Raw genomic sequence first — 25,914 nt, 5'->3', positions numbered from 1 at the left:
GTCTGCAGCTACTCAATTTGTGAGATTATGTGTCCGATTTAGATAACAGACAGGGAAAGTTTTAACCCTGCAGCTTTCAGGCAGCCGAGCACCTTCAGTAGCCTCGCTTCGTGTTCTTCCAAGGTGGATCCAAATACTGTGAGGTCATCCAAATTCATGAACACCTCAAGCAAGTTCATATACCCAACCATCTTCTCCATGACCCGCTGGAAGTTCGTAGGGGCTCCCGATATGCCCTGGGGCATCCTTTCGAACTGGAAGAATACCAGGGGACATATAAGTGCCGTCTTCTATTTGTCGGCCTCACTCATGGGGATCTGGTACTATCCACTCCTCAAATCCAGCACACTAAACCACTTCGCACCACTCAGGGTAAATGCTTCAGATACCGGTTGTAAAACAAATGGTACAGTAACGTGACCTGCGACCCCGTGTCGAATATGGCTTTAGCGTAAATACTCTCTATCCGTAGCGACACACTGGAGCGTGGTCCCACTAAGCCTTCAGGAATAGGGTCTTTTACTTTCGGGAGTACCTTGGTACATTGCTGGGAACGTGTTCCCCCAGAGACACCGGGCCGTTCCCTCACTGGGTCTCCTCTAGGTTTTCCCAACGACTCTCCCTGCCGAGGTACCCGGGGGCTCACTCTCCTTCTGGCGTGACACCTGCTGCCAGCAGCCCTCCGCGTTGTTCATCCCCTTGGGGAATCTGCACCCCCCCCCCACATCAGCCCCAACATATGGGGGAGGGGGGTCACACCCGCTGATAACAACCGACGTATCTCCGTTCTCAACTCTGCCACAATCTCTTCTACCACTCCCCGGGGTAGGCTATCTGTGGTCACTTCACCGCAGGAGACACTACCGAGGACTGTATGCTGCTGACTGAGTCCTCCCACGCTTCCGCCGCGTTCTCCTCTTCCCGTACCTCTCTGATCAGCTTAACAAAAGATGGAGGGGACGCGTCTTACGAGACTGTCAGAGACCCCACACAATCGGGTCATGGCTATCTGGTCCATTCTTAACCGATCCACCTCAGCCGCCTGAATGACCCCTCTGTGCCGCAAGCAATTTAGCTGCCTCTCCAGCCGTAAAATAAAAGCAGAAACCTTCTCCCCCTGCTCCTGACGCATGCTTTGAAACGCCACCAGGAGCTCCACTGGGCTTCCAGTCGGATCAAAATCATTGCCCAGTGCTTGTTGATAACTGACAGCTGTCGCTACGGGATAATGTAACCTGACAGCTCTCTCGTCAACGGCCCGCCCATTCAAACTTTCAACCAATCACTGTCGCTTTTCATCATCCGAGCACTGCCACTCATCTAACAACTGAGAGGTCCGTTCCGCCCACGTCTCATACTCCTCCTCCCCTTTAGGGGTGGGCGTTATTCCAGAGAATAGGTGGAGCCTGCCATAGCTGGGACTCTGAATCTGATTTTTCCATTTATTCGCCAGAGAAGTAAGGGCGGCTACTACCTCAGAATTCTCACTCTTCACCAGGGGACGTGGACTAATTAGACCTTCCAACTCCGACCACTCTTTCCCCTCACTCCACAGAAATGATAGAACCCTGTCTTTGAAATCTCCGCCTCCAGCTCCCTCAGCGCTGGTCTGCATGAGAACAAGAGCTGCATCCGCCATTTTATCAAGTCTCTGCTCACAATCACAACTTCAACAGAACTTAACAGTGGAATTAACAATTCATCCGCAGTACAAATATCTGCCCCACTGGTTCATTGTTCAGGGTAATTACACAACATCCAACAGAATCAATCCCGAACGTAGCCCTCACAATTGTAATTCTCGCTTTGCCTAGCGGCTTAATCTAGGGGGTGATAACCCCCTTCCCGGCCCAACTGAAGAAATCTCGTTTGGATGGATGCTGCCCGATGTGTCCCCTGTTACAAATTAGTGTCCAGAAATAACAAACAGAACACACTTTGCGATTAAATGATTAAGCTTTATAACTCTTACTTTGACTGTATGGTTAGTAGAGAAACAAAATTGAAAAAAGGGTGCGATCTTATTAAACAGTCTGTGCGCAAAAGTGGAGCTCACTGATAGGCCGATCGGTCCCCATCGGCCTCCTCCGATCGTACTGCCCTCCGGACCCGCGCTCCGATTCCACCCTGTCCGGCAGTCTAGCAAATCTCTCCATTCGCGTCTTCTCTCTCCATCTCTCTCTCTGACAAAATCAACCGCTCCCAGATTCACGAAACAGAGCAACAAAATCCTGATTGGCTGACATGCATCCCACGGTCCTGTTATCGCCAGCCATAACACGAACATTGCTGCTGCAGAGAAACTGTTACTTCAGCAGTGAACATTACAAAGAAGCCATTACATTAGCAGTGAAACCTTACAGCGCGTTACATATACGAGAAGCATCTGGCTTCTCTTGGGCTGTACTCCCTGGAGTTCAGGAGAATGGGGGCTGGGGTCGGGAGGAGAAATCTCATTGAAACATTTTGAATTTTAAAAGCTCTGAACAGATTAGATATGCGAAAGTTATTTCCCATGGTAGGTGAATCTAGGACAAGAGAGCACAACTTCAGGATCGAAGGACATCCATTTGGAACAGAGATGAGGAGAACAGAGGGTGGTAAATTTGTGGAATTTGTTGCCACATGCAATTGTGGAGGCCAAGTCATTGGGTGCATTTAAGACAGAGAGAGATAGGTTCTTGATTAGCCAGGGATCAAAGGGTATGGGGAGAAGGCAGGGGAGTGGGGATGACTGCGAATTGGATCAGCCCATGACTAAATGGCGGAGCAGCCTCAAAAGGCCGAATAGCCGACTTCTGCTCCTATATCTTATAGTCTTAATTGAGTTGACTGAGTGAATCCTTTCCCACATTCAGAACAGGAGAGTGGCATCCCCCAGTGTGAATTCGCTGATGTATTTTAAACTCAGATGACCGAGTGAATTCCTTCCCACAATCTGATCAGGTGAACGGTTTCTCCCCAGTGTGAATTCGGTAGTGGTTCACAAGTTTGGATGACTGACTGAATCCCTTCCCACATTCAGAGCAGCTGAAAGGTTTCTCCCCAGTGTGAACTCGCTGATGCACCTTCAGTCGAGATGACCAAGTGAATCCCTTCCCACATTCAGAGCAGGTGAATGGCCATTCCCCAGTGTGAAGTCGCTGATGTTCCTTCAGTTGAGCGGAATGGGTGAATCTCTTCCCACATTCTGAGCAGATGAATGGTTTCTCCCCAGTGTGATCTAACTGGTGTGTCAGTAGTCGAGAACGCCGAGTGAATCCTTTCCCACAGTCTGAGCAGGTGAATGGCCTCTCCACAGTGTGAACAAACTGATGATCTTTCAGCTGAGCTGCATCGATGAATCCCTTCCTACATTCTGAGCAGAGGAATGGTTTCACCCCAGAGTGGATTTGCTGGTGTCTCAAGAGCTGAGATGACCGAGCAAATACCTTTCCACATTCAGAGCAAGTGAACGGCTTCTCCCCAGTGTGAACTCGCTGATGCTCCTTCAGTACAGATGACCGAGCAAATACCTTTCCACATTTAGAGCAGGTGAATGGCCTCTCCCCAGTGTGAACTCGCTGGTGTGTCAGTAGGTCAGATGACTGAAGGAATCTCTTCCCACAGTCTGAGCAGGTGAATGGTCTCTCCCCAGTGTGAACTAACTGATGTTGTAGCAGGTGATTTGACTGAATGAATCTTTTCCCACAGTCTGAGCAGGTGAATGGCTTCTCCCCAGTGTGAACTCGCTGGTGGGTCTGTAGGTTGGATGATTGAGCGAATCCCTTCCCACAGTCTGAGCAGGTGAATGGCTTCTCCCCGGTGTGAACTCGCTGGTGTCTCTGTAGTTTAGAGGAGTGAGTGAAGCCCTTCCCACAGTCTGAGCAGGTGAACGGCATCTTTTCAGTGTGAACCAGCTGGTGTTCATTCAGTTGAGATGATTGAGTGAACCCTTTCCCACATTCAGAGCAGGTGAATGGCTTCACCCCGGTGTGAACTCACTGGTGTCACTGTGTTGTGGTTGAGTGTGTGAATGTCTTCCCACCATCCGAGCAGGTCAATGACCTCTCACTGATGAATTTTCTGATATACCTTTAGCATCAATAACAGAATGGCTTCCCACAGTCAGAACAGGTGGAGCATCTCACTATGGTGTGAACTTGCTGATGTGTCTTCAGACTGGATGACTGAGTGGTTCCCCTCCCTCACACAGAGCGGGTGAATGGTCTCTCCCCACTGTGAACTCACTGGCGTGTCTGTGGGTAGCCTGTGAGTGAATCTCTTCCCACACTGAGAGAAGGAGAATGATATCTCACTACGATCAATTCTCTGGCAATTCAAAAAGACAGACGTTTGAATGCCTTGTACAATCAATGCAGTTGAGAACTGATCTCCAGTGAACAAATGCTGGTGTGTTCTCAGCTCCCGGTTCCAGTGAATTACACAGAGTTAAAACAGAAAATTTCATTTCAGAGACAGAATACATTTACCAGCTGGGATGAGATACTTCTTCATCTCCAAAGATCGACAACAGATGTGTTGGTGTTGCAAAGAAAATATTTGGTCACTCCTTAAATATCCAGACAGAGACAGAAAAACTGATGTTTTGTTGTGTTGAAGATTCCCGTACACAAGTGCTCTGCAATTTCAAACCTGTAAAAATATTTGCAAAAGACATCAATTGGTGAAGGACAATATTTCAGGAGAGGTTTCGTCTGTGGTGAGAACATCAGAACAAAAGAAATAGGAGCAGGAGTTGGCCATCTGGCCCTTAGAGCCTGATCTGCCATTGAATAAGATCATGGCTGATCTGGCCATGGACTCATCTCCACCGACCTGCCTTTTCCCCATAACCCTTAATTCCCCAACTATGCAAAAATCTGTCCAATCTTGTCTTAAATATATTTACTGAGGAAGCCTCCACTCCCTCATTGGGCAGAGAAATCCACAGATCCACCACTCTCTGGGAAAAGCAGTTCCTCCTCATCTCCATCCCAATTTACCCGAATTTTGAGGCAATGTCTCATCTACCAGTGGAAACAACTTTCCTGCCTCTATCTTATCTATTCCTTCCATAATTTTACATGTTTCTATATGATCTCCTCTGAATGTGAGCTGTGGCGTCACAATTTTACCAATTTCAACACAAGCTGGGGGTTGTCAACTTGAGATATACCTCAGGATACTGTGGGAAGTGAGGGAGAAAATTGCTGAGCCTCTGGTGATGATCTTTGCACATCAATAGGGAGAGGAAAAGTACCAGAGGATCAGAAGACACTGTTCCCTTTTTAAAAAAGGGAGTAGAGATCAGCCAGAAAATTACAGACCAGTGGTTCTTACTTCAGTGCAGGGCAAGTTGTTGGAGAAGCTCCTGAGAGGCAGGATTTATGAGCATTTGGAGAAGCATAATCTGATGTGGGATAGTCAGCATGGCTCTGTCTAGGGCAGATCGTGCCTTACAAACCTGATTGAATTCTTTGAGGATGTAACAAAACACACTGATGAAGGTAGAGCACTGGATGTTGTGTACATGGCTTTCATGAGACTTTTGATAAGATTCCTCATGTGAGGCTCATTCAGAAAGTAACGAGGCAAGGATCCAAGTAGACCTTGCTTTGTGGATCCAGAATTGGCTTGCCCACAGAAGCCAAAGGTGGTTGTAGATGGTTTGTATCCTGCATGGAGGACGGTGACCAGTGGTGTTCCACAGGGATGTGTTCTGAGACTCCTTCTCTTTGTGATGTTTATAAATGATCTTGATGAGGAAGGAGAAGGGTGCTGATGACACAAAAGTTGAGGGTGTTGTGAAGAGTGTGGACAATTCTCCAGAGGTTACAGCAGGATGCAGATAGGATGCAGACCTGGCAGATGAAGTTCAACCCAGATAAGTGTGCTGTGGTTTATTTCGGTACATCAAATTTGAAGACAGAACACAATATTATGTTGGGACTATTGGCAATGTGGAGGATCAGCGAGATCTTGTGGTCCATGTCAATTTTACACTCAAAGCTGCAGTGCTGATTGACAGTGTTGTTAAGAAGGCCTCCATCAACCATGGAACTGAGCTCAAGATCGGTGAGGTAATGCTACAGCTATATAAGACCTTCTTTAAACCCACTTAGAGTCTTGAGTTCAGTTACCTCATTACAGAAAGGATGTGGATACCATAGAAAGACTGCAGAGGAGATTTACAAGGATGTTGCATGGAATGGAGAACATGCCTTATGAGAATAGGTTGAGTGAACTTTGGAGCGATGGAAGATGAAAGGTGAGCTGACAGATGTGTATAAGATGATGAAAGGCATTGATCATGTGGATAGCCAAAGACTTTTTTCCTAGGGCTGAATTGGCAAACACGAGGAGCATAGTTTTAAGGTGTTGGAAGTAGGGTTAAAGGGGATGTCAGAGGTAGGTTTTTCACACAGAGAGTAGTAGGTGCATGGGATGCACTGCCAGCGATGATGGTAGAGGCAGATACCATGGAGTCTTTTGAGAGACTGTTAGATATGTACGTGGAGCTCAGGAAAACGGAGTGCAATGCGGTTGGGAAATCCGAGGCAGTTTCTAGAATAGGTTACATGGACGGCACAACACTGTGGGCCGAAGGGCCTGTAATATATTGTAGATTTCTATGTTTCTATATGCACTCATCTTCGAACAAGGCACGGATCAGACATTCTGACTGACCATCAAATTCTCTGACTGTATTCCTGTCTGTGTGAGAATGTGCTATTTCTGACTTCAATCAACCTAAGACTTGGCTCAATTTGTCTCTGTCCTTTGGTATTATTTCAAGTTCTAGTCATGTTTCACAAGACTACAAAGAGCACTTGTTTCCACATGTATGATCCTGGAGATTTACTAATTACTCAGATACCCTCCACCAGCTGATTGACAGTGATAAACCCATCGATGGCAATGCCAATGAATATAAAGTGGAGGGCAGTGGCTATTTTCATTGGAGTGCGGCACTTTTGTGATGTAAAAACCACAAGTCACTTGTCATTGAGGCAAAGGTGTTTCATATCGTTATTCACTCAGAGAGAACTAAATCTGACGGAAGGTTTTATTTCCAAACAGCTCTAATTGACATTTTCACTGACTGGAAGGTGAACTCTTCAACCGAGATTAACTGGGAACTATATTTTTGTTCTGAGTTACTAATCCTCGGATTTACATAGCTGAAACACGGCAGTGTTTGGGGGATTCATTCGCTCGCATTTCCTTCGACTGTGCGGGAACAACGCTTGGTAGTGTCATCCATGGCTGCCTCTTTACCCAGAAGGGCCTGCGAACCAGAAACCTGTCTGTCAGCCACCGAACAATAAAGCGATGCGCATGCGCCGCAGAAACGGCGGCGGCCCACCGCTCATTAGCCGAAAGCCTGGCGGCACTGGGTACGGATCGTGGGGCTGAGAAAGAGGGAACGGACCGGGACTGTGCTGGGGTGCAGGACCAGTGCGGCAGGAGCTGACAGTAATAGCCCGTCAATCACGTTTCAGACGCCGCTGATTAATTCCCCACCGGAGACCCCTCCTACCTGCGGCCGGTCTTTGTGAGCCTCTCCTCTACTGAGCGCATGCGCGATATTTGGGATGACCTCATACCTATGCGCATGCGCGTGTGAGCAAATAGAAGTTAATCTGCAGATGCCGAAATCCCAAACAACAGACGGAAAATGCTGGAGGAAAGTCAGGGAGGCAGACAGCAACTATGGAGAGAAGTGAACAGTCGGCGTTTCAGACCCAGACCCTTCTTCAGCACTGGAAAGGAAGGGAGGGAGTCAGAATGTGGGGCAGGTGAGGTGATAGGGTAAACCGGGAGACGGGGAGGAGTGAAGCAAAGAGCTGGGAAGTTGATTGTTGAGAGATAAAGGGCTGGAGAATAATAATAATAATAATAAATACTCTATTGATTCCGAGTGGGAAATTCATTCGTTCCAGCAGCAACATCTAAAAGCACAGCAAGCAGCGGGCTGACTTTACTGAAAATAAAGTGAAGAATAATAATATACACAATAACACTGTATCAGAGTGCAATAATAATGTTTGAAACAACAATGCAGAGACTACTGAACTGTGATGTGTGTTCACCTGTCGCAGAAGATTTTTGTTACGATCCTTGTGAGGGCGGAGCTGAGTGAGTTTGTTCAAAAGGGGTCGGGGGCTTTGCTGCCTGTTCAGTAGGTCATGGAGAGGATGTTCCGGTTGTCCATAATCGATAACAGTTTGATCAGTGACATCCACTCCACCACTCACTCGAAGGAGTCCGGGTGGTGGCCAAGGATGGATCCAACCTTTCTGATGAGTTTATTTAGTCTTTCCCAACGTAAAGCAGCAAAGAAGACTGCACTCGCTACAACAGACTGGTAAAAGATTTGCCACATCCTGCCTCACGTGTTCAAGGATCTCGGCTTCCTTAGAAAATGGAGTCTGCTCATCCCCTTCTTTTAAACAGTCTTGGTGTTGGTTTCCCAGTCATGTCTCCCGCCGAGGCGAACACCCAAGTATTTGTCCTCCTTCACCATCGCAACTTCTTCTCCCAGAATGTATACAGGACTCATCATAGTCCTGTTCCTCCTAAAATCTATCACCATTTCCCTGGTTTTGACCACGTTCAGGAGCAGTTGATTCTTCCCTCACTATTCCACAATCCTGTTAAACCAGCCCTCTGTACCTCGAGTCCTGCCCATCTCTGATGCACCCAACTACGGCAGAGCCATCAGGGAACATCTTTAAGTGGCCAGACTCAGAGTCGCACTGAAAGTCTGAGGTGTTCAGTGTGAACAGAAACGGAGTCAGGACAGTCCCTTGTGGGGCTCCAGTGTCACTCATCTCCACCTCAGGCAGAGAACCACCCAGCGGTGTAAACTGGGGTCTATCTTTCAAGAACGCAGTAATCCAGGAGATAGTGAATTTGTCTACGCCCATCCTTGCTCAGACAACGTGGCTGGATTGTATTGAAGGCATTAAAGAAATCAAAAACAGTGACTCTCACAATGCCACAAGCATCATCCCGGTGGGAGTGAGCTCGCTGCAACAGGGAGATGATGGTATCATCCGCTCCCTCATGAGGTTGGTAGGGAAACTGTAGAGGGTCCGAGGTAAGTCTGGACCGGCCTCTGCATCACCTTCATCACATGAGGGCAATTGGTCTGTTGTCATTAAGTCCAGATGGAGTCATCGTATTGGGCAAAGGAACCAAAGAGGAAGTCTTCCCCAGCACCGGTATCTTTTCCTGACTCAGTCTTAGATTGTAATGGTGCTGCAAAATACCAGAGAACAGGATCGTACAGGCCTTCAGTACCCTGGGGCTGATGCCGACAGGGTCAGCAGATGTAGTCTCTCCCCCTGTCTCCTACCCTGACCTACAGTCACTGTCAGACGGGACAGAGGATGTAGTCTCTCCCCCTGTCTCCTACCGTGACCTACAGTCACTGTCAGACGGGACAGCAGATGTAGTCTCTCCCCCTGTCTCCTACCCTGACCTACAGTCACTGTCAGATGGGACAGCAGATGTAGTCTCTCCCCCTGTCTCCTACCCTGACCTACAGTCACTGTCAGACGGGACAGCAGATGTAGTCTCTCCCCCTGTCTCCTACCCTGACCTACAGTCACTGTCAGACGGGACAGCAGATGTAGTCTCTCCCCCTGTCTCCTACCATGACCTGCAGTCACTGTCAGACGGGTCAGCAGATGTAGTCCCTCCCCCTGTCTCCTACCCTGACCTACAGTCACTGTCAGACGGGACAGCAGATGTAGTCTCTCCCCCTGTCTCCTACCCTGACCTGCAGTCACTGTCAGACGGGTCAGCAGATGTAGTCTCTCCCCCTGTCTCCTACCCTGACCTACGGTCACTGTCAGACGGGACAGCAGATGTAATCCCTGCCCCTGTCTCCTACCCTGACCTACAGTCACTGTCAGACGGGTCAGCAGATGTCGTCTCTCCCCCGTCTCCTACCCTGACCTACAATCACTGTCAGACGGGACAGCAGATGTAGTCTCTGCCCCTGTCTCCTACCCTGACCCGCTGTCACTGTCAGACGGGACAGCAGATGTAGTCTCTCCCCCTGTCTCCTACCCTGACCTGCAGTCACTGTCAGACGGGTCAGCAGATGTAGTGTCTCCCCTGTTTCCTACCCTGACCTGCAGTCACTGTCAGATGGTAACTAAATCTAGTTGCGAGTTGACGAGGGACTGTTAATGTCAGATTCTGCAGATATTGCAACAGTTCCTCACACCCAGGACTGAACTCTGGTCACTCAGCATTGCAGGGGTTTGTTAGACCAGAACTCCACATGATACAGCACAATCAGGCCATTCGGCCCATCGAGTGTGCTCTGCGATTTCATCAGCACTCAGTTCCAGTTCATCGCTCAACACACAATCCAGAATAGCTGATCCCCAACGTGTTCAACTGACATCTCGTTGGCATTTTACAAATTTCCCCCTCTGTAATCAACGCTAACCTGATTTTCCTAATTGTAATTCCCCCATGACTATCGTAACATAGCCCTCTTGGCATGCATTTTCTCTCCAATTGTAATTCGTAGACCACATCCTTACAACGGTTCGAGGTCTGCATATAAATCATCGCAGGGTCTTGTTACACTTAATGATTCTTCGTTCTACCTACAGAGATTTTACATCTTCTGATACTTTGCCGCCCCTTTTTTTGTAATGATTTGATTTCATATTTACCAGCAGAGGCACCCACCCCTTTGCCTACTTACCTGTCCTTTAGATACAACGTGTCTGCTTGGACGTTAAGCTCCGGGTTGTAATCTTCTTTCAGCCACGACACGGAGATGTACTCAAATCACACTGTGCTACAAGTTCACCTTTGTTACTCTGTACACTGCGCACGTTCCTTCAGCCCTGCATTCATCACCCTTATAGATGTTGTCTCACTTTAACGGTGCAACTCATTCCGTTGACTGCAATTTTCACCTGATATCAGCCTCTGCATTTTTGTTTATTACGTGTGATCGTGAACAATAGCCAGGATCAGAAATGCTGATCAAGTCAACTAGTTCCCAAAGAGAACTCTGACAGGCCAATCAGATGGTTCACCGCTGCTCAGCGATAGAACACAAGAAAATCATATGTACAATTAAGAAACATTTTAAAAAAATAGTAGAAATACTGGAGTCATGATGAAGTCTGCTGGAGAGAGACATTTATACACCTGCTGTCCTCCATTATTCAAAGAGATTGAAGAATAAGGTTGCAGGGTGACAAAACGTGACAGGAGCACTTGGAACTAAAAACTAATCACGACTGGGAGAAAACAGCATCTGTTCTTTACGCACTGTTCTCTAGCAGTTTAAGGACTAAGTCCAGCCGGAACATAACTCAAAGTGCTCTTGAAAGTCAGGTATTAACCCTACCTGCCAACAGCCAAGCATTGCCATCCTGGTCCCCTTCATCATATCTTATGAAGAAGCATGTGCCTTCCCTCCCAGAGATGATAGGTGTTTGTGCACTCGACTCTTGAAGGCTTGGAACCCATCATCGCTGATGTTTCCAACCACAGCATCTGGAAGGCTGTTCCAAATTCTGATAGCACAGTGAAGGAAGCTTCTATTCAGTGTGTAGGTTCTCGTATCAGGCATAGACACAGCATGAGCAGGCACAGATAAAGCTGATCGTGTGGTGTGCCGTCTCTCATAACATGAGGGCAGCATGGTGCTTGCTAGTACTCTCACTGCACGCTACCTCTGTTGCCAACCAGCTACCTCATCCCCAGCACTCACACTCCGGTTCCCATCCCCCTGACAAGTTATTTTAAACACAAGCTGTAACAAACCTGCCCACGAGCATACTGGACCCCGCCAGGTTCAGATGCAACCCGTCCCTGTTGTACAGATCATTGCAACCCCAGGAGAGATCCCAATGACCCAGAGATCTGATGCAATGCCCCTGCATCAGTTCCTCAGCCACACATTCATCTGCCGAATCATCCTATTCTTACCCAATTTTGAAATGTTGTCTCACCTGGAAGGACTGTTTCTGAGCCAGAATGGAGCTGAGGGAGGAAGTAAATGGGAGCGTATAGAACTTCCCTCGCTGGCAAGGATATGTTTCAGGACGGAGATCAGTGGGGGGACCGGGGTAAGGTAAAGATAGGAAGGTAGGAAGCGGTTTAGACAAGATAACCATGCAAATCGGTCGGGTTATAAAAAATGTCAGCTGGTGTGAGTGTGTTTTGTGAGCGCTGCTACCTGCCACGCTCGGTGTCCTTCTCAGGTCAGCTGTCAGCTATTGCGCCAGTGTGGATGGTGGAGGCTTTACAGGGATGGTAAATGGTGTAGGGGTCAGGCGGGGTTACAAAATGACGATGGGTGTAGGGTAAGAAGGGTTTTCACAGATGGTGAGCACCGCCAGGATCGGAGGTGTGAACAGAAATGGGGAGTGATGTAAGGGTTTTCACAGAGGGTGAGGTGTGAAGGATCGGAGGTGTGAACAGAAATGGGGAGTGATGTAAGGGTTTTCACAGAGGGTGAGGTGTGAAGGATCAGAGGTGTGAACAGAAATGGGGAGTGACGTAAGGGGGTGTGAAGGAATGCTTCTCCACCACTAGGGAAACGTACTTCACTTGTTGTACCAAAATGGCATTTCTTTCTGTAACAAAATGGAACCTGTATTGCATCGGAGTGCTTTGCTAATAATCTTGGTGCAACATGATGCTGATGGTACCTGAGCACTTGAGTGCAGAACCGCAGCTGTGTGACTGGAAGAATGCCAAACGTTGATTCAGCAGACAACAGAATGCATCTTGTCCTTGAACCGGTGTCCAAAGGGGTGATGGTATTGTCTCTTTTTGATAAAGCTATTACCAGCACCTGGGCAGTGCTAGTCTTCCCTTGCTGCAAATAAACATAAAAGCAATTATGATTGATCCACTCTGAGTTAATTGTTGTTCGTTACCAGACATGGTGAAAAGGTGCTTAACACCATCTCCTATCTGGACACTCACTCTTACCTGCACCCGCACCTTACTCCCCACCACTTCGCATCTCAACACTATACATCAATTCAGTAGAAACTGAAATACCGATTCCGTCCACTGAGTCTTCTCCACCATTCGATCACGGCTATTGGATGTCCCCTCTGAACCCCACGCTGCTGCCTTCTACCAGTCACCTTTGACACCCTTATTAATCAACAATTCACTATTTACTTAGTTTAAGTCCATTACGCCACTGGTGTTTGGGGCAGCAATGAGGAGATTGCAGAACAGGTTCACCAGGATGTTGTGTGGATTGGAATCCTAACCTACTGTGTAAGGAGAGTTCGGATAAACTTGGGCTGTTTTCTCTGGAGTGGAGGAGCTCAGGGTGACCTGATAGAAGTTGATCAGATAACGAAAGATCTCGATAGAGTAGATAACTGCCACTTTTAATCTTCTGGGTCACAATGTCAAATACCAGAGAGCATGCATTTAGACAGATGAGGGACCTGTGAAATTCATTGCCACGGACGGCTCAGAGGCCAAGTCATCCTGTTTGGATAAAACATACATTGATTAGTAAAGTCATCAAAGGTTAAAGGGTGCAGGCAGGAGAATGAGGTTGTGAAGGAAAATAAAAGACACTGGGACAGGTACAGAAAAAGGAAACTTTAGAGGGAGGCATGTCAAGCACAGACAGATGGGACAGACTCAGATAGAGGTTCTTGTCTGGCATAGAGCAATGGAGCTGAACACCGGTTGATTTTCCACTCCTGGACCTTCACAGAGATTATTTCTCATCAGTACAAGTTTTAAAAACAATACGTTTCAATGTTCAAGTTCAACTTAAATTTATTACTGATGTTAACCAGATGCTATCAACAATTCAGTTTCTTGTTGGCAAGGCAACTCAATGCTCACCCCCAGCCTGGTGTAGGGAATGGGACCAATTCCAGAGGGGGACGGTTGGGTGAGTCTGAGACTTTGTGAATGAGCCCTAACACCATCCTCCTCATTCCCCTTATCCCTCCCCAGTCCCCTCCCTCACACTCCACTGCATATGTTTGTGTGTGTCTGAGAGAGAGAGAGAGACCTGTCCGCCCACTTCACCTTCCAGCAACCATGTCCCCTCTACCCCAATGCAAACTCCTGTACATACAGTAATCCTTGCGGGCTCAAATGATCCAATAATATTATGCACTCCCTCCTGCACCAAATCCTTAGACACATGTTAAACTGTATAATCTTCCTATTCTTGGCATGTGGCACAGATAACAGACCTGTGGTCACAGCCCTGGACGAGCTGCCCTTTAACTTAGCACCTCACTTCCTGCAGAACCTCGTTACTCTACCAGCCCATATGGGTACCAATGATATGGATCACGACCTTCACTGTTCACCCTCCTGAGCAAAGCTGAGTGCTCGGCCGGAGATAACCCAGACCTGGAGCACACAGGAAGCTACATACCATCCTGGAATCTCATTCTCGCCAACAGAACATCCAGTAAGTTCCCTTAGCTAATGATTCACCAATGACCACAGCTCGCCTCTTCTCCACCCTCCCCTTCTCAGTCTCAGAGCCAGACTAAGTGCCAGAGACCCTCCTGCTGTGACCTTCCTTTGCCAGGTTATCCTACCATCTGTAACTGTGACCAAAGTGATATATGTGTTGTTCAGGGGGATGGACACAGGGGTACACTGCACTTGCTGTCCCCCCACCCCTTTCCACTTCGCAACTGTCACTCAGTTTCCTGTGGTGTGCAGCCTGGTTACAACTACCTCTCTATATGTCCGACCTATCACCCCTCCAGCCTCCCGAATGACCTAGAGTTCATCCACTTCCAGATCCCACTCGTTAATGTGGATTGTTCGGAGCTGAAGCTGGATGCCCTTCTCACAGGTGTAGTTATCAGGGACACAGGAGGGTCTCCTGCCTTCCCACATCCCGCAAGAGGAGCTTTCCACTATCCTGCCTGGCACCTTGACTGTTCTAACTGAGCAAATGTGAGGAAGGGGGCAAAAACACTTCCACCTCCAGTATAATGTTGCCTTCTCTGTGCGAAGGCTGTCCTGACTGAACCCTCAAAGAGGTAAAGCCTCAAAGTCTCCACTCCAACTCTGCCCAGTCCAGCATCGGTCACTCCATTTGCTGCTGCCTGACTGTTGATTGGCCCCTGGTGAAAGCTCAAAAATAACCTGCCCTGAAACCACTGCCTTTAATGCTCAGCTGGCGAACTTGAGTGAATTCCGTCCTCTCAAGCTTCTGATCTCTCTGATTAACAATGGGTCAAAGCCCGGCAGAGTGACACAAGGATGAGTGACTGATTGAAACCCATCCCACATTCAGAGCAGGTGACCACCCTCACCACAGTGTGAACCCACCACTGTCTCTGCAGTGTGGATGAGTGTGTGAATGCCTTCCCACAGTCTGAGCAGGTCAACGTCCTCTCACTGCTGAAAACAGTCTGGTGTGTAGTCAGGCGAGTTGAAAGTGTGAATTCATTCCCAGTTGGAACAGGTGAACGGCTTCTACCCAGTGTGAACTCGCTGATGTTCATTCAGTTGAGATGACTGAGTGAATTCCTTCCCGCAGTCTGAGCAGTTGTACAGTTTCTCCCCTGTGTATACGTGCGGAGTTCATTCAATACTGGATGACCGGCGAGACCTCTCTCAGAAAGGGGTATCCTTGGTCGCTCCAACAGTTTTGTAAGTAATCCTGGAGTAACAAACATCGGCCTCATCGGTCCAAAATGCATTTTCATGTCCCAGCATCTTCTCAGTTAAGTTTCATTTCCATTCCTCAGACTTTCCGGCAAGTTCGGGGGTTCCTGTCCTCCAAAACGTAGCATGACAGGTTTGGAGAGGGTGCACCACACAGTGCTGTATTTGAATGCTCGCAGCATAAGAAATAAAGTGGATGGTCTTGAAATTCAGCTAGATTGGCAATATGACGTTGTGGCCAAATCTGAGACTTGGCTAAAGGATGGCTGCCACTGGGTAAAAGAGAGTTGAGAATAGATATACGACCAATAGAAAATGACACGGGAGATATTGTGATGGGAGACACAGAGATGGCAGAGGAACTGAATGCATATTTTGCATGATTCTTCACGGTGGAAGACATCTGCAGTACTGAATATCGGACATTCAAGAGCGTCAGGAAAGTGAAGCACATGCAGTGAAAGTTACAACTGAGAAGGTGCTCAGAAAGGTTAAAGGTCTGAGGGTGGATAAATCTCCTGGACCTGATGGAATGCACCTTCGGGTTCTGAAGGAAATAGCTGGAGAGATTTCGTAGGGATTACTAAAGATCTTTCAAGAATCGATAGATTCTGGCATAGTACCTGATGACTGGAAAATTACAAATGTTACTCCGCTATTTAAGAAGGGTGGGAGGCAGCAGAAAAGAAACTACAGACCTGAAAGCCTGACTTCAGTGGTTGGGAAGTTGCTGGAATCGATTGTTATGGATGAGATTACGGAGTACTGGGAGGCACATGACAAGATAGGCCAAAGCCTGCGTGGTTTCCTGAAAGGAAAATCCTGCCTTACTAACCTACTGCAATTCTTTGCGGAAATTACAAGTTGGGTGGACAAAGGAGATGTAGTTGATGTGGTATACTTGGATTTTCAGAGGCCTTTGAAAGATGCTGCACATGAGGCTGCTTAGCAAGATAAATCTCATGGAATTAGAGGGAATTTACTACCATGGTTGGAGCATTGGCTGATCAACAGAAAACAGAGTGGGAATAAAGGGATCCTATTCTGGCTGGCTGCCGGTTACCACTGGAGTTCCACTGTGGTCGATGTTGAGACCACTGCTTTTTATGATGGATGTCAATGACTTGGACTGTTGGATTAATGGATTTGTGGAAAAATTTGCCGACGATACAAAGATAGGTGGAGGAGCGGGTAGTGCTGAGGAAACAGAGTGCTGGCAGAGAGATTTAGATAGTTTCAGGGAATGGGCCAAGAAGTAGTTAATGAAATACAATGTTGGAAAGTGTATGGTCATGCATATTGGTGAAAGAAATAAACAGGCAGATGATTATTTAGATTGGGAGAGAATTCAAAATGCAGAGCTGGAAAGGAACTTGGAAGTCCTTGTGCAGGATACCCTAAAGGTTAACCTCCAGGCTGAGTCGGTGGTGAAGAAGGCGAATGCAATGGTGGCATTCATTTCTCGAGGTACAGAATATAAGAGCAGGGATGTGATGTTGAGGCTCTATAAGGCTCTCATGAGACCACACTTGGAGTATTGTGAGCAGTTTTGGGTTCCTTATTTTAGAATGGATATACTGACATTGCAGGGGGTTCAGAGAAGATTCACAAGAATGATTCCAGGAATGAAAGAGTTACCATACGAGAAGCATCTGTCTTCTCTTGGGCTGTATTCCCCGGAGTTCAGGAGAACGGTGGTCGGAAGGGGAATCTCATTGAAACATTCTGAATGTTAAAAGCTCTGAACAGATTAGATATGGGAAAGTTATTCTCCATGGGACGGGAGTCTATGACAAGAGGGCACAACTTCAGGATTGGAGGACATCCATTTAGAACGGAGATGAGGAGAACTTACTTTTCTCAGAAGGTGGTAAATTTGTGGAATTTGTTGCCACAATCAACTGTAGAGGCCAAGTCATTTGGCGCATATAAGCCAGAGAGAGATAGGTTCTTGATTAGCCAGGGCATCAAAGGGTATGGAGAGAAGGCAGGGGAGTGGGGATGACTGGAAAGAATTGGATCAGCCCATGACTGAATGGTGGAGCAGCCTTGAAAGGCCGAATGGCCTACTTCTGCTCCTATATCTTATAGTCTTAATTGAGTTGTCTGAGTGAATCCTTTCCCACATTCAGAACAGGTGAGTGGCACCCCCCAGTGTGAATTTGCTGATGTATTTTAAACTCAGACGACCGAGTGAATTCCTTCCCACAATCTGAGCAGGTGAGGAGTTTCTCCCTCGTGTGAATTCGGTAGTGGCTCACAAGTTTGGATGACAGAGTGAATCCCTTCCCACATTCAGAGCAGCTGAATGGTCTCTCCCCAGTGTGATCTCGCTGATGTACCTTCAGTTGAAATGACCGAGCAAAACCCTTCCCACATTCAGAGCATCTGAATGGCCTCTCCCGAGTGTGAACAAACTGATGTTTCTTGAGTTGAGATGACTCAATGAATCCCTTCCCACATTCAGAACACGTGAATGGCCTCTCCCCAGTGTGAACTCGCTGATGTACCTTCAGTCGAGATGACCCAGTGAATCTTTTCCCACATTCAGAGCAGCTGAATGGTTTCTCCCCAGTGTGAACTCGCTGATGTAGCTTCAGTTGACATGACCGAGTGAATCCCTTACCACATTCAGAGCAGCTGAAAGGTTTCTCCCCAGTGTGGAATCGCTGATGCACCTTCAGTTGAGATGACCGAGTGAATCCCTTCCCACAAACTGAGCAAGTGAATGGCCATTCCCCAGTGTGAAGTCGCTGATGTTCCTTCAGTTGAGCTGAATGGGTGAATCCCATCCCACATTCAGAGCAGATGAATGGTTTCTCCCCAGTGTGATCTAACTGGTGTGTCAGTAGTTGAGAATGCCGAATGAATCCTTTCCCACAGTCTGAGCAGGTGAACGGCCTCTCCGCAGTGTGAACAAACTGATGTTCTTTCAGCTGACTTGAATAGGTGAATCCCTTCCCACATTGTGAGCAGATGAATGGTTTCTCCCCAGTGTGAATTCGCTGGTGTTTCAAGAGCTGAGATGAAGAAATGAATCCTTTCCCACATTCAGAGCAGCTGAACGGCCTCTCCCCAGTGTGAACTCGCTGATGTATCTTCAGTTGAGATGACCGAGAAAATACCTTTCTACATTCAGAGCAAGTGAATGGCTTCTCCCCAGTGTGGACTTGCTGATGTTCCTTCAGTTGACATTGCCAAGTGAATCCCTTCCCACATTCAGAGCATGTGAATGGTTTCTCCCCAGTGTGATCTAACTGGTGTGTCAGCAGATGAGAATGCCAAATGAATCCTTTCCCACAGTCTGAGCAGGTGAACGGTCTCTCCGCAGTGTGAACAAACTGATGTTCTTTCAGATGAGCTGAATCGGTGAATCCCTTCCCACATTCAGAGCAGATGAATGGTTTCACCCCAGTGTGAATTTGCTGGTGTTTCAGGAGCTGAGATGAATGAATGAATCCTTTCCCACATTCAGAGCAGCTGAATGGCTTCTCCCCAGTGTGAACTCGCTGATGTACCTTCAGTTCAGATGACCGAGCAAATCCCTTCCCACATTCAGAGCAAGTGAACGGCTTTTCCCCAGTGTGAACTCGCTGGTGTCTCTGTCGATTGGACGAGTGAGTGAATCCCTTCCCACAGTCTGAGCAGGTGAATAGCCTCTCCTTAGTGTGAACTCGCCGATGACTCTGTAGTGCGGAAAAGCGAATGAATCCCTTCCCACAGTCTGAGCAGATGAATGGCCTCTCCCCAGTGTGAAGTCGCTGGTGTGTCTGGAGTTGAGAACGCTGATTGAATCCCTTCCCACAGTCTGAGCAGGTGAATGGTCTCTCCCCAGTGTGAACTAACTGATGTTGTAGCAGGTCGTTTGACTGAATGAATCCCTTCCCACAGTCTGAGCAGGTGAATGGCCTCTTCCCAGTGTGAACTCGCTGGTGTCTATGTAGTGTGGACGAATGAGTGAATCCCTTCCCACAGTCTGAGCAGCTGAACGGCATCTTTTCAGTGTGAACTCGCTGGTGTTCATTCAGTTGAGATGATTGAGTGAATCCTTCCCCACATTCAGAGCAGGTGAATGACTTCTCCTCGGTGTGAACTCGCTGGTGTCACTGTGTTGTGGTTGAGCGTGTGAATGCCTTCCCACCGTCCAAGCAGGTCAATGTCCTCTCACTGGTGAATTTTCTGATATACCTTTAGCATCAATAACAGAATGGCTTCCCACAGTCAGAACAGGTGGAGCATCTCACTATGGTGTGAACTTGCTGATGTATCTTCAGACTGGATGACTGAGTGGTTCCCCTCCCTCACACAGAGCGGGTGAATGGCCTCTCCCCACTGTGAACTCACTGGCGTGTCTGCGGGTAGCCTGTGAGTGAATCTCTTTCCACACTGAGAGAAGGAGAATGATATCTACTGCGAACAATTCTCTGGCAATTCAGAAAGTCAGATGTTTGAATGCCTTGTACGATTGATGCAGTTGAAGAACTGATCTCCAGTGACATATGCTGGAGTGTTCTCAGCTCCCGGTTCCAGTGAATTTCACAGAGTAAAAACAGAAAACTTCATCTCAGAAACAGAATACATTACCAGGTGGGATGAGATATTTCTTCACCTCCAAGGATCAACACCAGATGTGCTGGTGTTGCAAAGAATAAATTTGGTCGCTCCTTAAATATTCAGACAGCAAAACTGATTTGTTGTTGTGTTTGAGATTCCCGTACACAAGTGTTCTGCCATTTCAAACCTGTAAAAATATTTGCAAAAGACATCAATGGGTGAAGGACAATATTTCAGGAGAGATTTCAGTCTGTGGTGAGAACATAAGAAATAGGAGCAGGAGTCGGCCATCTGGCCCTTTGAGCCTGATCTGCCATTGAATAAGATCATGGCTGATCTGGCCATGGACTCATCTCCACTGACCTGCCTTTTCCCCATAACCCTTAATTTCCCAACTGCGCAAAAATCTATCCAATCTTGTCTTAGATATATTTACTGAGGTAGCCTCCACTCCTTCATTGGGCAGAGAAATCTGCAGATTCACCACTCTCTGGGAAAAGCAGTTCCTCCTCATCTCCATCCCAATTTCCCCCAAATCTTGAGGCAATGTCCTCTAGTTCTAGTCTCATCTACCAGTGGGAACAACTTTCCTGCCTCTGTCTTATCTATTCCTTCCATAATTTTACATGTTTCTATATGATATCCTGGCATCACAATTTTATCAACTTCAACACAAGTTGGGGGTACTCAACCCCAGGATACTGTGGGAAGTGAGGGAGGAAATTGCTGAGCCTCTGGCGATGATCTTTGCACATCAATAGGGAGAGGAAAAGTACCAGAGGATTAGAAGACATTCTTCCCTTTTCAAAAAAGGGAGTAGAGACAAGCCAGGAAATTACAGACCAGTGGTTCTTACTTCAGTGGAGGGCAAGTTGTTGGAGAAGCTCCTGAGAGGCAGGATTTATGAGCATTTGTAGAAGCATAATCTGATGTGGGATAGTCAGCATGGCTCTGTCTAGGGCAGATCATGCCTTACAAACCTGACTGAATTCTTTGAGGATGTAACAAAACACACTGATGAAGGTAGAGCATTGGATGTAGTGTACATGGCTTTCAGTAAGACTTTTGATAAGATTCCTCATGCGAGGCTCATTCAGAAAGTAATGAGGCAAGGATCCAAGTAGACCTTGCTTTGTGGATCCAGAATTGGCTTGCCCACAGAAGCCAAAGGTGGCTGTAGATGGTTTGTATCCTGCATGGAGGATGGTGACCAGTGGTGTTCCACAGGGATGTGTTCTGAGACTCCTTCTCTTTGTGATGTTTATAAATGATCTTGATGAGGAAGGAGAAGGGTGCTGATGACACAAAAGTTGAGGGTGTTGTGAAGAGTCTGGACAGTTCTCCAGAGGTCACAGCAGGATGCAGATAGGATGCAGAACTGGCAGATGGAGTTCAACCCAGATAAGTGTGCTGTGGTTTATTTTGGTACATCACATTTGAAGACAGAATACAATATTATGTTGGGACTATTGACAATGTGGTGGATCAGTGACATCTTGTGGTCCATGTCAGTTTTACACTCAAAGCTGCAGTGCTGATTGACATTGTTGTGAAGAAGGCCTCCATCAACCATGGAACTGAGTTCAAGATCGGTAAGATAACGTTAGAGCTATATAAGACTTTCTTAAAACCCACACAGTACAGTTACCTCATTACAGGACAGATGTGGATACTATGGAAAGACTGCAGAGGAGATTTACAAGGATGTTACATGGAATGGAGAACATGCCTTATGAGAATAGTTTGAGTGAACTTTGGAGCGACGGAAGATGAGAGGTGACCTGACAGATGTGTATAAGATGATGAAAGGCATTGATCGTGTGGATAGCCAGAGACATTTTTCCTAAGGCTGAATTGGCAAACACGAGGGGCATAGTTTTAAGGTGCTTGGAAGTAGGGTCAAAGGGGATGTCAGAGGTAGGTTTTTCACACAGACAGTAGTAGGTGCATGGAACGCACTGCCAGCGATGATGGTAGAGGCAGATACCATGGAGTCTTTTGAGAGATATGTACATGGAGCTCAGAAAATCAGAGTGCAACGTGGTTGGGAAATCCAAAGCAGTTTCTAGAATAGGTTACATGGATGACACAACATTGTGGGCCGAAGGGCCTGTAATATATTGTAAATTTCTGTTTCTATATGCAATCATCTTCTATCAAGGCACAGATCAGACATTCTGACTGACCATCAAATTCTCTGACTGTATTCCTGTCTGTGTGAGAATGGGCTATTTCTGACTTCAGTCAACCTAAAACTTGGCTCAATATGTCTCGGTCATTTGGTATTATTTCAAGTTCTGGCCATGCTCCACAACACTACAAAGAGCACTTGTTTCCACATGTATGATCCTGGAGATTTACTAATTATTTGGATCGCCTCCCACCAGCTGATTGACAGTGAGGAACCCATCGATGGCAATGCCAATTAATATAAAGTGGAGGGCAGTGGCTATTCTCATTGGAGTGCGGCACTTTTGTGATATAAAAGCCACAAGTCACTTGTCATCGAGGCAAAGGTGTTTCATATCGTTATTTACTCGGAGAGAACTAAATCTGACGGAAGGTTTTAATTCCATACAGCTCTAATTGACATTTTCACTGACTGGAAGGTAAACTCTTCAACCGAGATTAACTGGGAACTATATTTTTGTTCCGAGTTACTAATCCTCGGATTTACATAGCTGAAACACGGCAGTATTTGGGAGATACATTCGCTCCCATTTCCTTCGACTGTACGGGAACAACGCTTGGTAGTATCATCCATGGCTGCCTCTTTACCCAGAAGGCCCCACGATCGAGAAACCTGTCTGTCAGCCACCGAACAATAAAGCGATGCGCATGCGCCGCAGAAACGGCGGCGGCCCACCGCTCATTAGCCGAAAGCCTGGCGGCACTGGGTACGGATCGTGGGGCTGAGAAAGAGGGAACGGACCGGGACTGTCCTGGGGTGCAGGACCAGTGCGCCAGGAGCTGACAGTAATAGCCCGTCAATCACGTTTCAGACGCCGCTGATTAATTCCCCACCGGAGACCCCTCCTACCTGCGGCCGGTCTTTGCGAGCCTCTCGACCACGGAGCGCATGCGCGATATTTGGGCTTACCTCATACCTCTGCGCATGCGCGTGTGAGCAAACGGAAGAAAATCTGCAGATGCCGAAATCCAAAACAACAAACGGAAAATGCTGGAGGAAAGTCAGGGAGGCAGACAGCAACTATGGAGAGAAGTGAACAGTCGGCCTTTCAGACCCAGACCCTTCTTCAGCACTGGAAAGGAAGGGAGGGAGTCAGAATGTGGGGCAGGTGAGGTGATAGGGTAAACTGGGAGAGGGGAAGGAGTGAAGTAAAGAGCTGGGAAGTTGATTGTTGAGAGATAAAGGGCTGGAGAATAATAATAATAATAAATACTCTATTGATTCCGAGTGGGAAATTCATTCGTTTCAGCGGCAGCATCTAAAAGCACAGCAAGCAGCGGGCTGACTTTACTGAAAATAAAGTGAAGAATAATAATATACACAATAACACTGTATCAGTGTGCAATAATAATGTTTGAAACAACAATGCAGAGACTATTGAACTATGATGTGTATTCACCTGTCGCAGAAGATTTTTGTTACGATCCTTGTGAGGGCGGAGCTGAGTGAGTTTGTTCAAAAGGGGTCGGGGGCTTTGCTGCCTATTCAGTAGGTCATGGAGAGGATGTTCCGGTTGTCCAGAATCGATAACAGTTTGATCAGTGACATCCACTCCAACATTCACTCGAAAGAGTCGGGGTTGTGGCCAAGGATGGATCCAACCTTTCTGATGAGTTTATTATTCTTTCCCAACGTAAAGCAGCGAAGAAGACTGCACTCGCTACAACAGACTGGTAAAAGATCTGCGAAATCCTGCCTCACGTGTTCAAGGATCTCGGCTTCCTTAGAAAATAGAGTCTGCTCATCCCCTTCTTTTAAACAGCCTTGGTGTTGGTTTTCCAGTCATGTCTCTAGCCGAGGCGAACACCCAGGTCGTTGTCCTCCTCCGCCATCGCAACTTCTTCTCCCAGAATGTACCCAGGACTCATCACAGTCCTCTTCCTCCTAAAATCTATCACCATTTCCCTGGTTTTGACCACGTTCAGGAGCAGTTGATTCTTCCCTCACTATTCCACAATCCTGTTAAACCAGCCCTCTGTACCCCGAGTCCTGCCCATCTCTGATGCACCCAACTACGGCAGAGCCATCAGAGAACATCTTTAAGTGGCCAGACTCAGAGTTGCACTGAAAGTCTGAGGCGTTCAGTGTGAACAGAAACGGAGACGGGACAGTCCCTTGTGGGGCTCCAGTGCCACCCACCTCCACCGCAGGCAGAGAACCACCCAGCGGTACAGACTGGGGTCTATCTGTCAGGAAGGCAGTAATCCAGGAGATAGTGAATTTGTCTACACCCACCCTTGCTCAGACAACGTGGCTGGATTTTATTGAAGACATTAAAGAGATCAAAAGGAGTGACTCTCACAATGCCACCAGCATCATCCCGGTGGGAGTGAGCTCGCTGCAACAGGGAGATGATGGTATCATCCGCTCCCTCCTGAGGTTGGTAGGGAAACTGTAGAGGATCCGAGGTAAGTCTGGACCGGCCTCTGCATCACCTTCATCATATGAGGTGTGAGGGCAATTGGTCTGTAGTGATTGTCGTCATTAAGTTCAGATAATTACCATACTGGGTAAAGGACCAAGGCAGGAATTATTCCACATCTTTTCCTGACTCGGTCTCAGATTGTCAGGGTGCACCAAAATACCAGACAGCAGGCTCGTACAGGCTTTCAGTACCCCCTGGGGATGATACTGTCGGGGTCAGCAAATGTAGTCTCTCCGGCTGTCTCCTACCCAGACCTACATTCACTGTCCATCTCCCTGATGGCCTCATCCACACGGGGTACACCGAGATACAGCTCCTGAGAGACCGTGTTAGGGATCTGGAGCTGCGGTTCGATGACCTACAGCTTATTGGAGAGAGTGAACAGGGGATGGAGCGGAGCTACAGGGAGTCAGTCACCCCGAGGCTGCAGGAGTTAGATAAGAGGGTGACGGTCAGGAGAGCGAAGGGAAGAGCTCAGGTAGTGGAGGTGTCCCCTGTGGCCTTACCCCTCAGTAATATGTTTCTCGTTATGAATACGATTGAGGGGATGACCTGACAGGACGAACATGGCGATCGGGTCTCCGGCACTGAGCCTGGTTCCGTGCTGCAGAAGAGAAAGAGGAAGATGAGGAATGCGGTTGTCAATAGGGGATCCCATAGTGAGGGGAACAGACAGGAGGTTCTGGCAGCCTCATAGAGATACCCGCATGGTGTGTTCCATCCCAGGTGCCAGGATACGGGATGTCTCGGATCGAGTGCAGAGTATTCTGAAGGGAGAGGGTGAACAGCCAGAAGTCTTGGTACCAATGGCACGGGTAGAAAAAGGGAAGAGGTCCTGAAGAGAGAATTCAGGGAGTTAGGTAGGAAGCTCGAAAGCAGGACCTCTGGGGTAGTAATCTCAGGATTGCTGCCTGTGCCACATGCTAGCGAGCGCAAGAATAGGATGATCAGGCGTATTAATGTGTGGCTGAGAGACTGGTGTAGGGGGCAGGGCTTCAGATTCCTGGATCACTGGGGCCTCTTCCGGGGGAGATCCGACCTGTACAAAAAGAACGGGTTACACCTGAACCCAAAGAGGTCCAATTTCCAT

At 47.6% G+C, this 25,914-nt stretch overlaps 1 protein-coding gene and 1 pseudogene across 1 annotated transcript; both read right to left on the bottom strand.

Moving 5' to 3' along the window:
* Positions 1-2,000: 2,000 nt before the first annotated feature.
* On the bottom strand, positions 2,001-4,632 carry LOC140185320 (uncharacterized; annotated as a pseudogene).
* Positions 4,633-13,779: 9,147 nt separating this feature from the next.
* LOC140185257 (uncharacterized) lies at positions 13,780-23,271 on the bottom strand. Its single transcript, XM_072238647.1, has 2 exons — positions 23,249-23,271; positions 13,780-20,395 (listed from the first exon to the last, which is right to left on the bottom strand). Exon 2 carries the CDS (start codon positions 19,647-19,649, stop codon positions 17,748-17,750), a length of 1,902 nt encoding a protein of 633 aa, XP_072094748.1. The 5' UTR covers positions 19,650-20,395; positions 23,249-23,271; the 3' UTR covers positions 13,780-17,747.
* Between the last annotated feature and the right edge of the window lie 2,643 nt (positions 23,272-25,914).

The sequence above is a fragment of the Mobula birostris genome, chromosome 20 (genome assembly GCF_030028105.1).
Source record: "Mobula birostris isolate sMobBir1 chromosome 20, sMobBir1.hap1, whole genome shotgun sequence".
In the NCBI taxonomy this organism is placed as follows: Eukaryota; Metazoa; Chordata; class Chondrichthyes; order Myliobatiformes; family Myliobatidae; genus Mobula; species Mobula birostris.
Note: the sequence above shows the minus strand (reverse complement) of the source record. Positions and strands in the feature narration are given on the sequence as shown.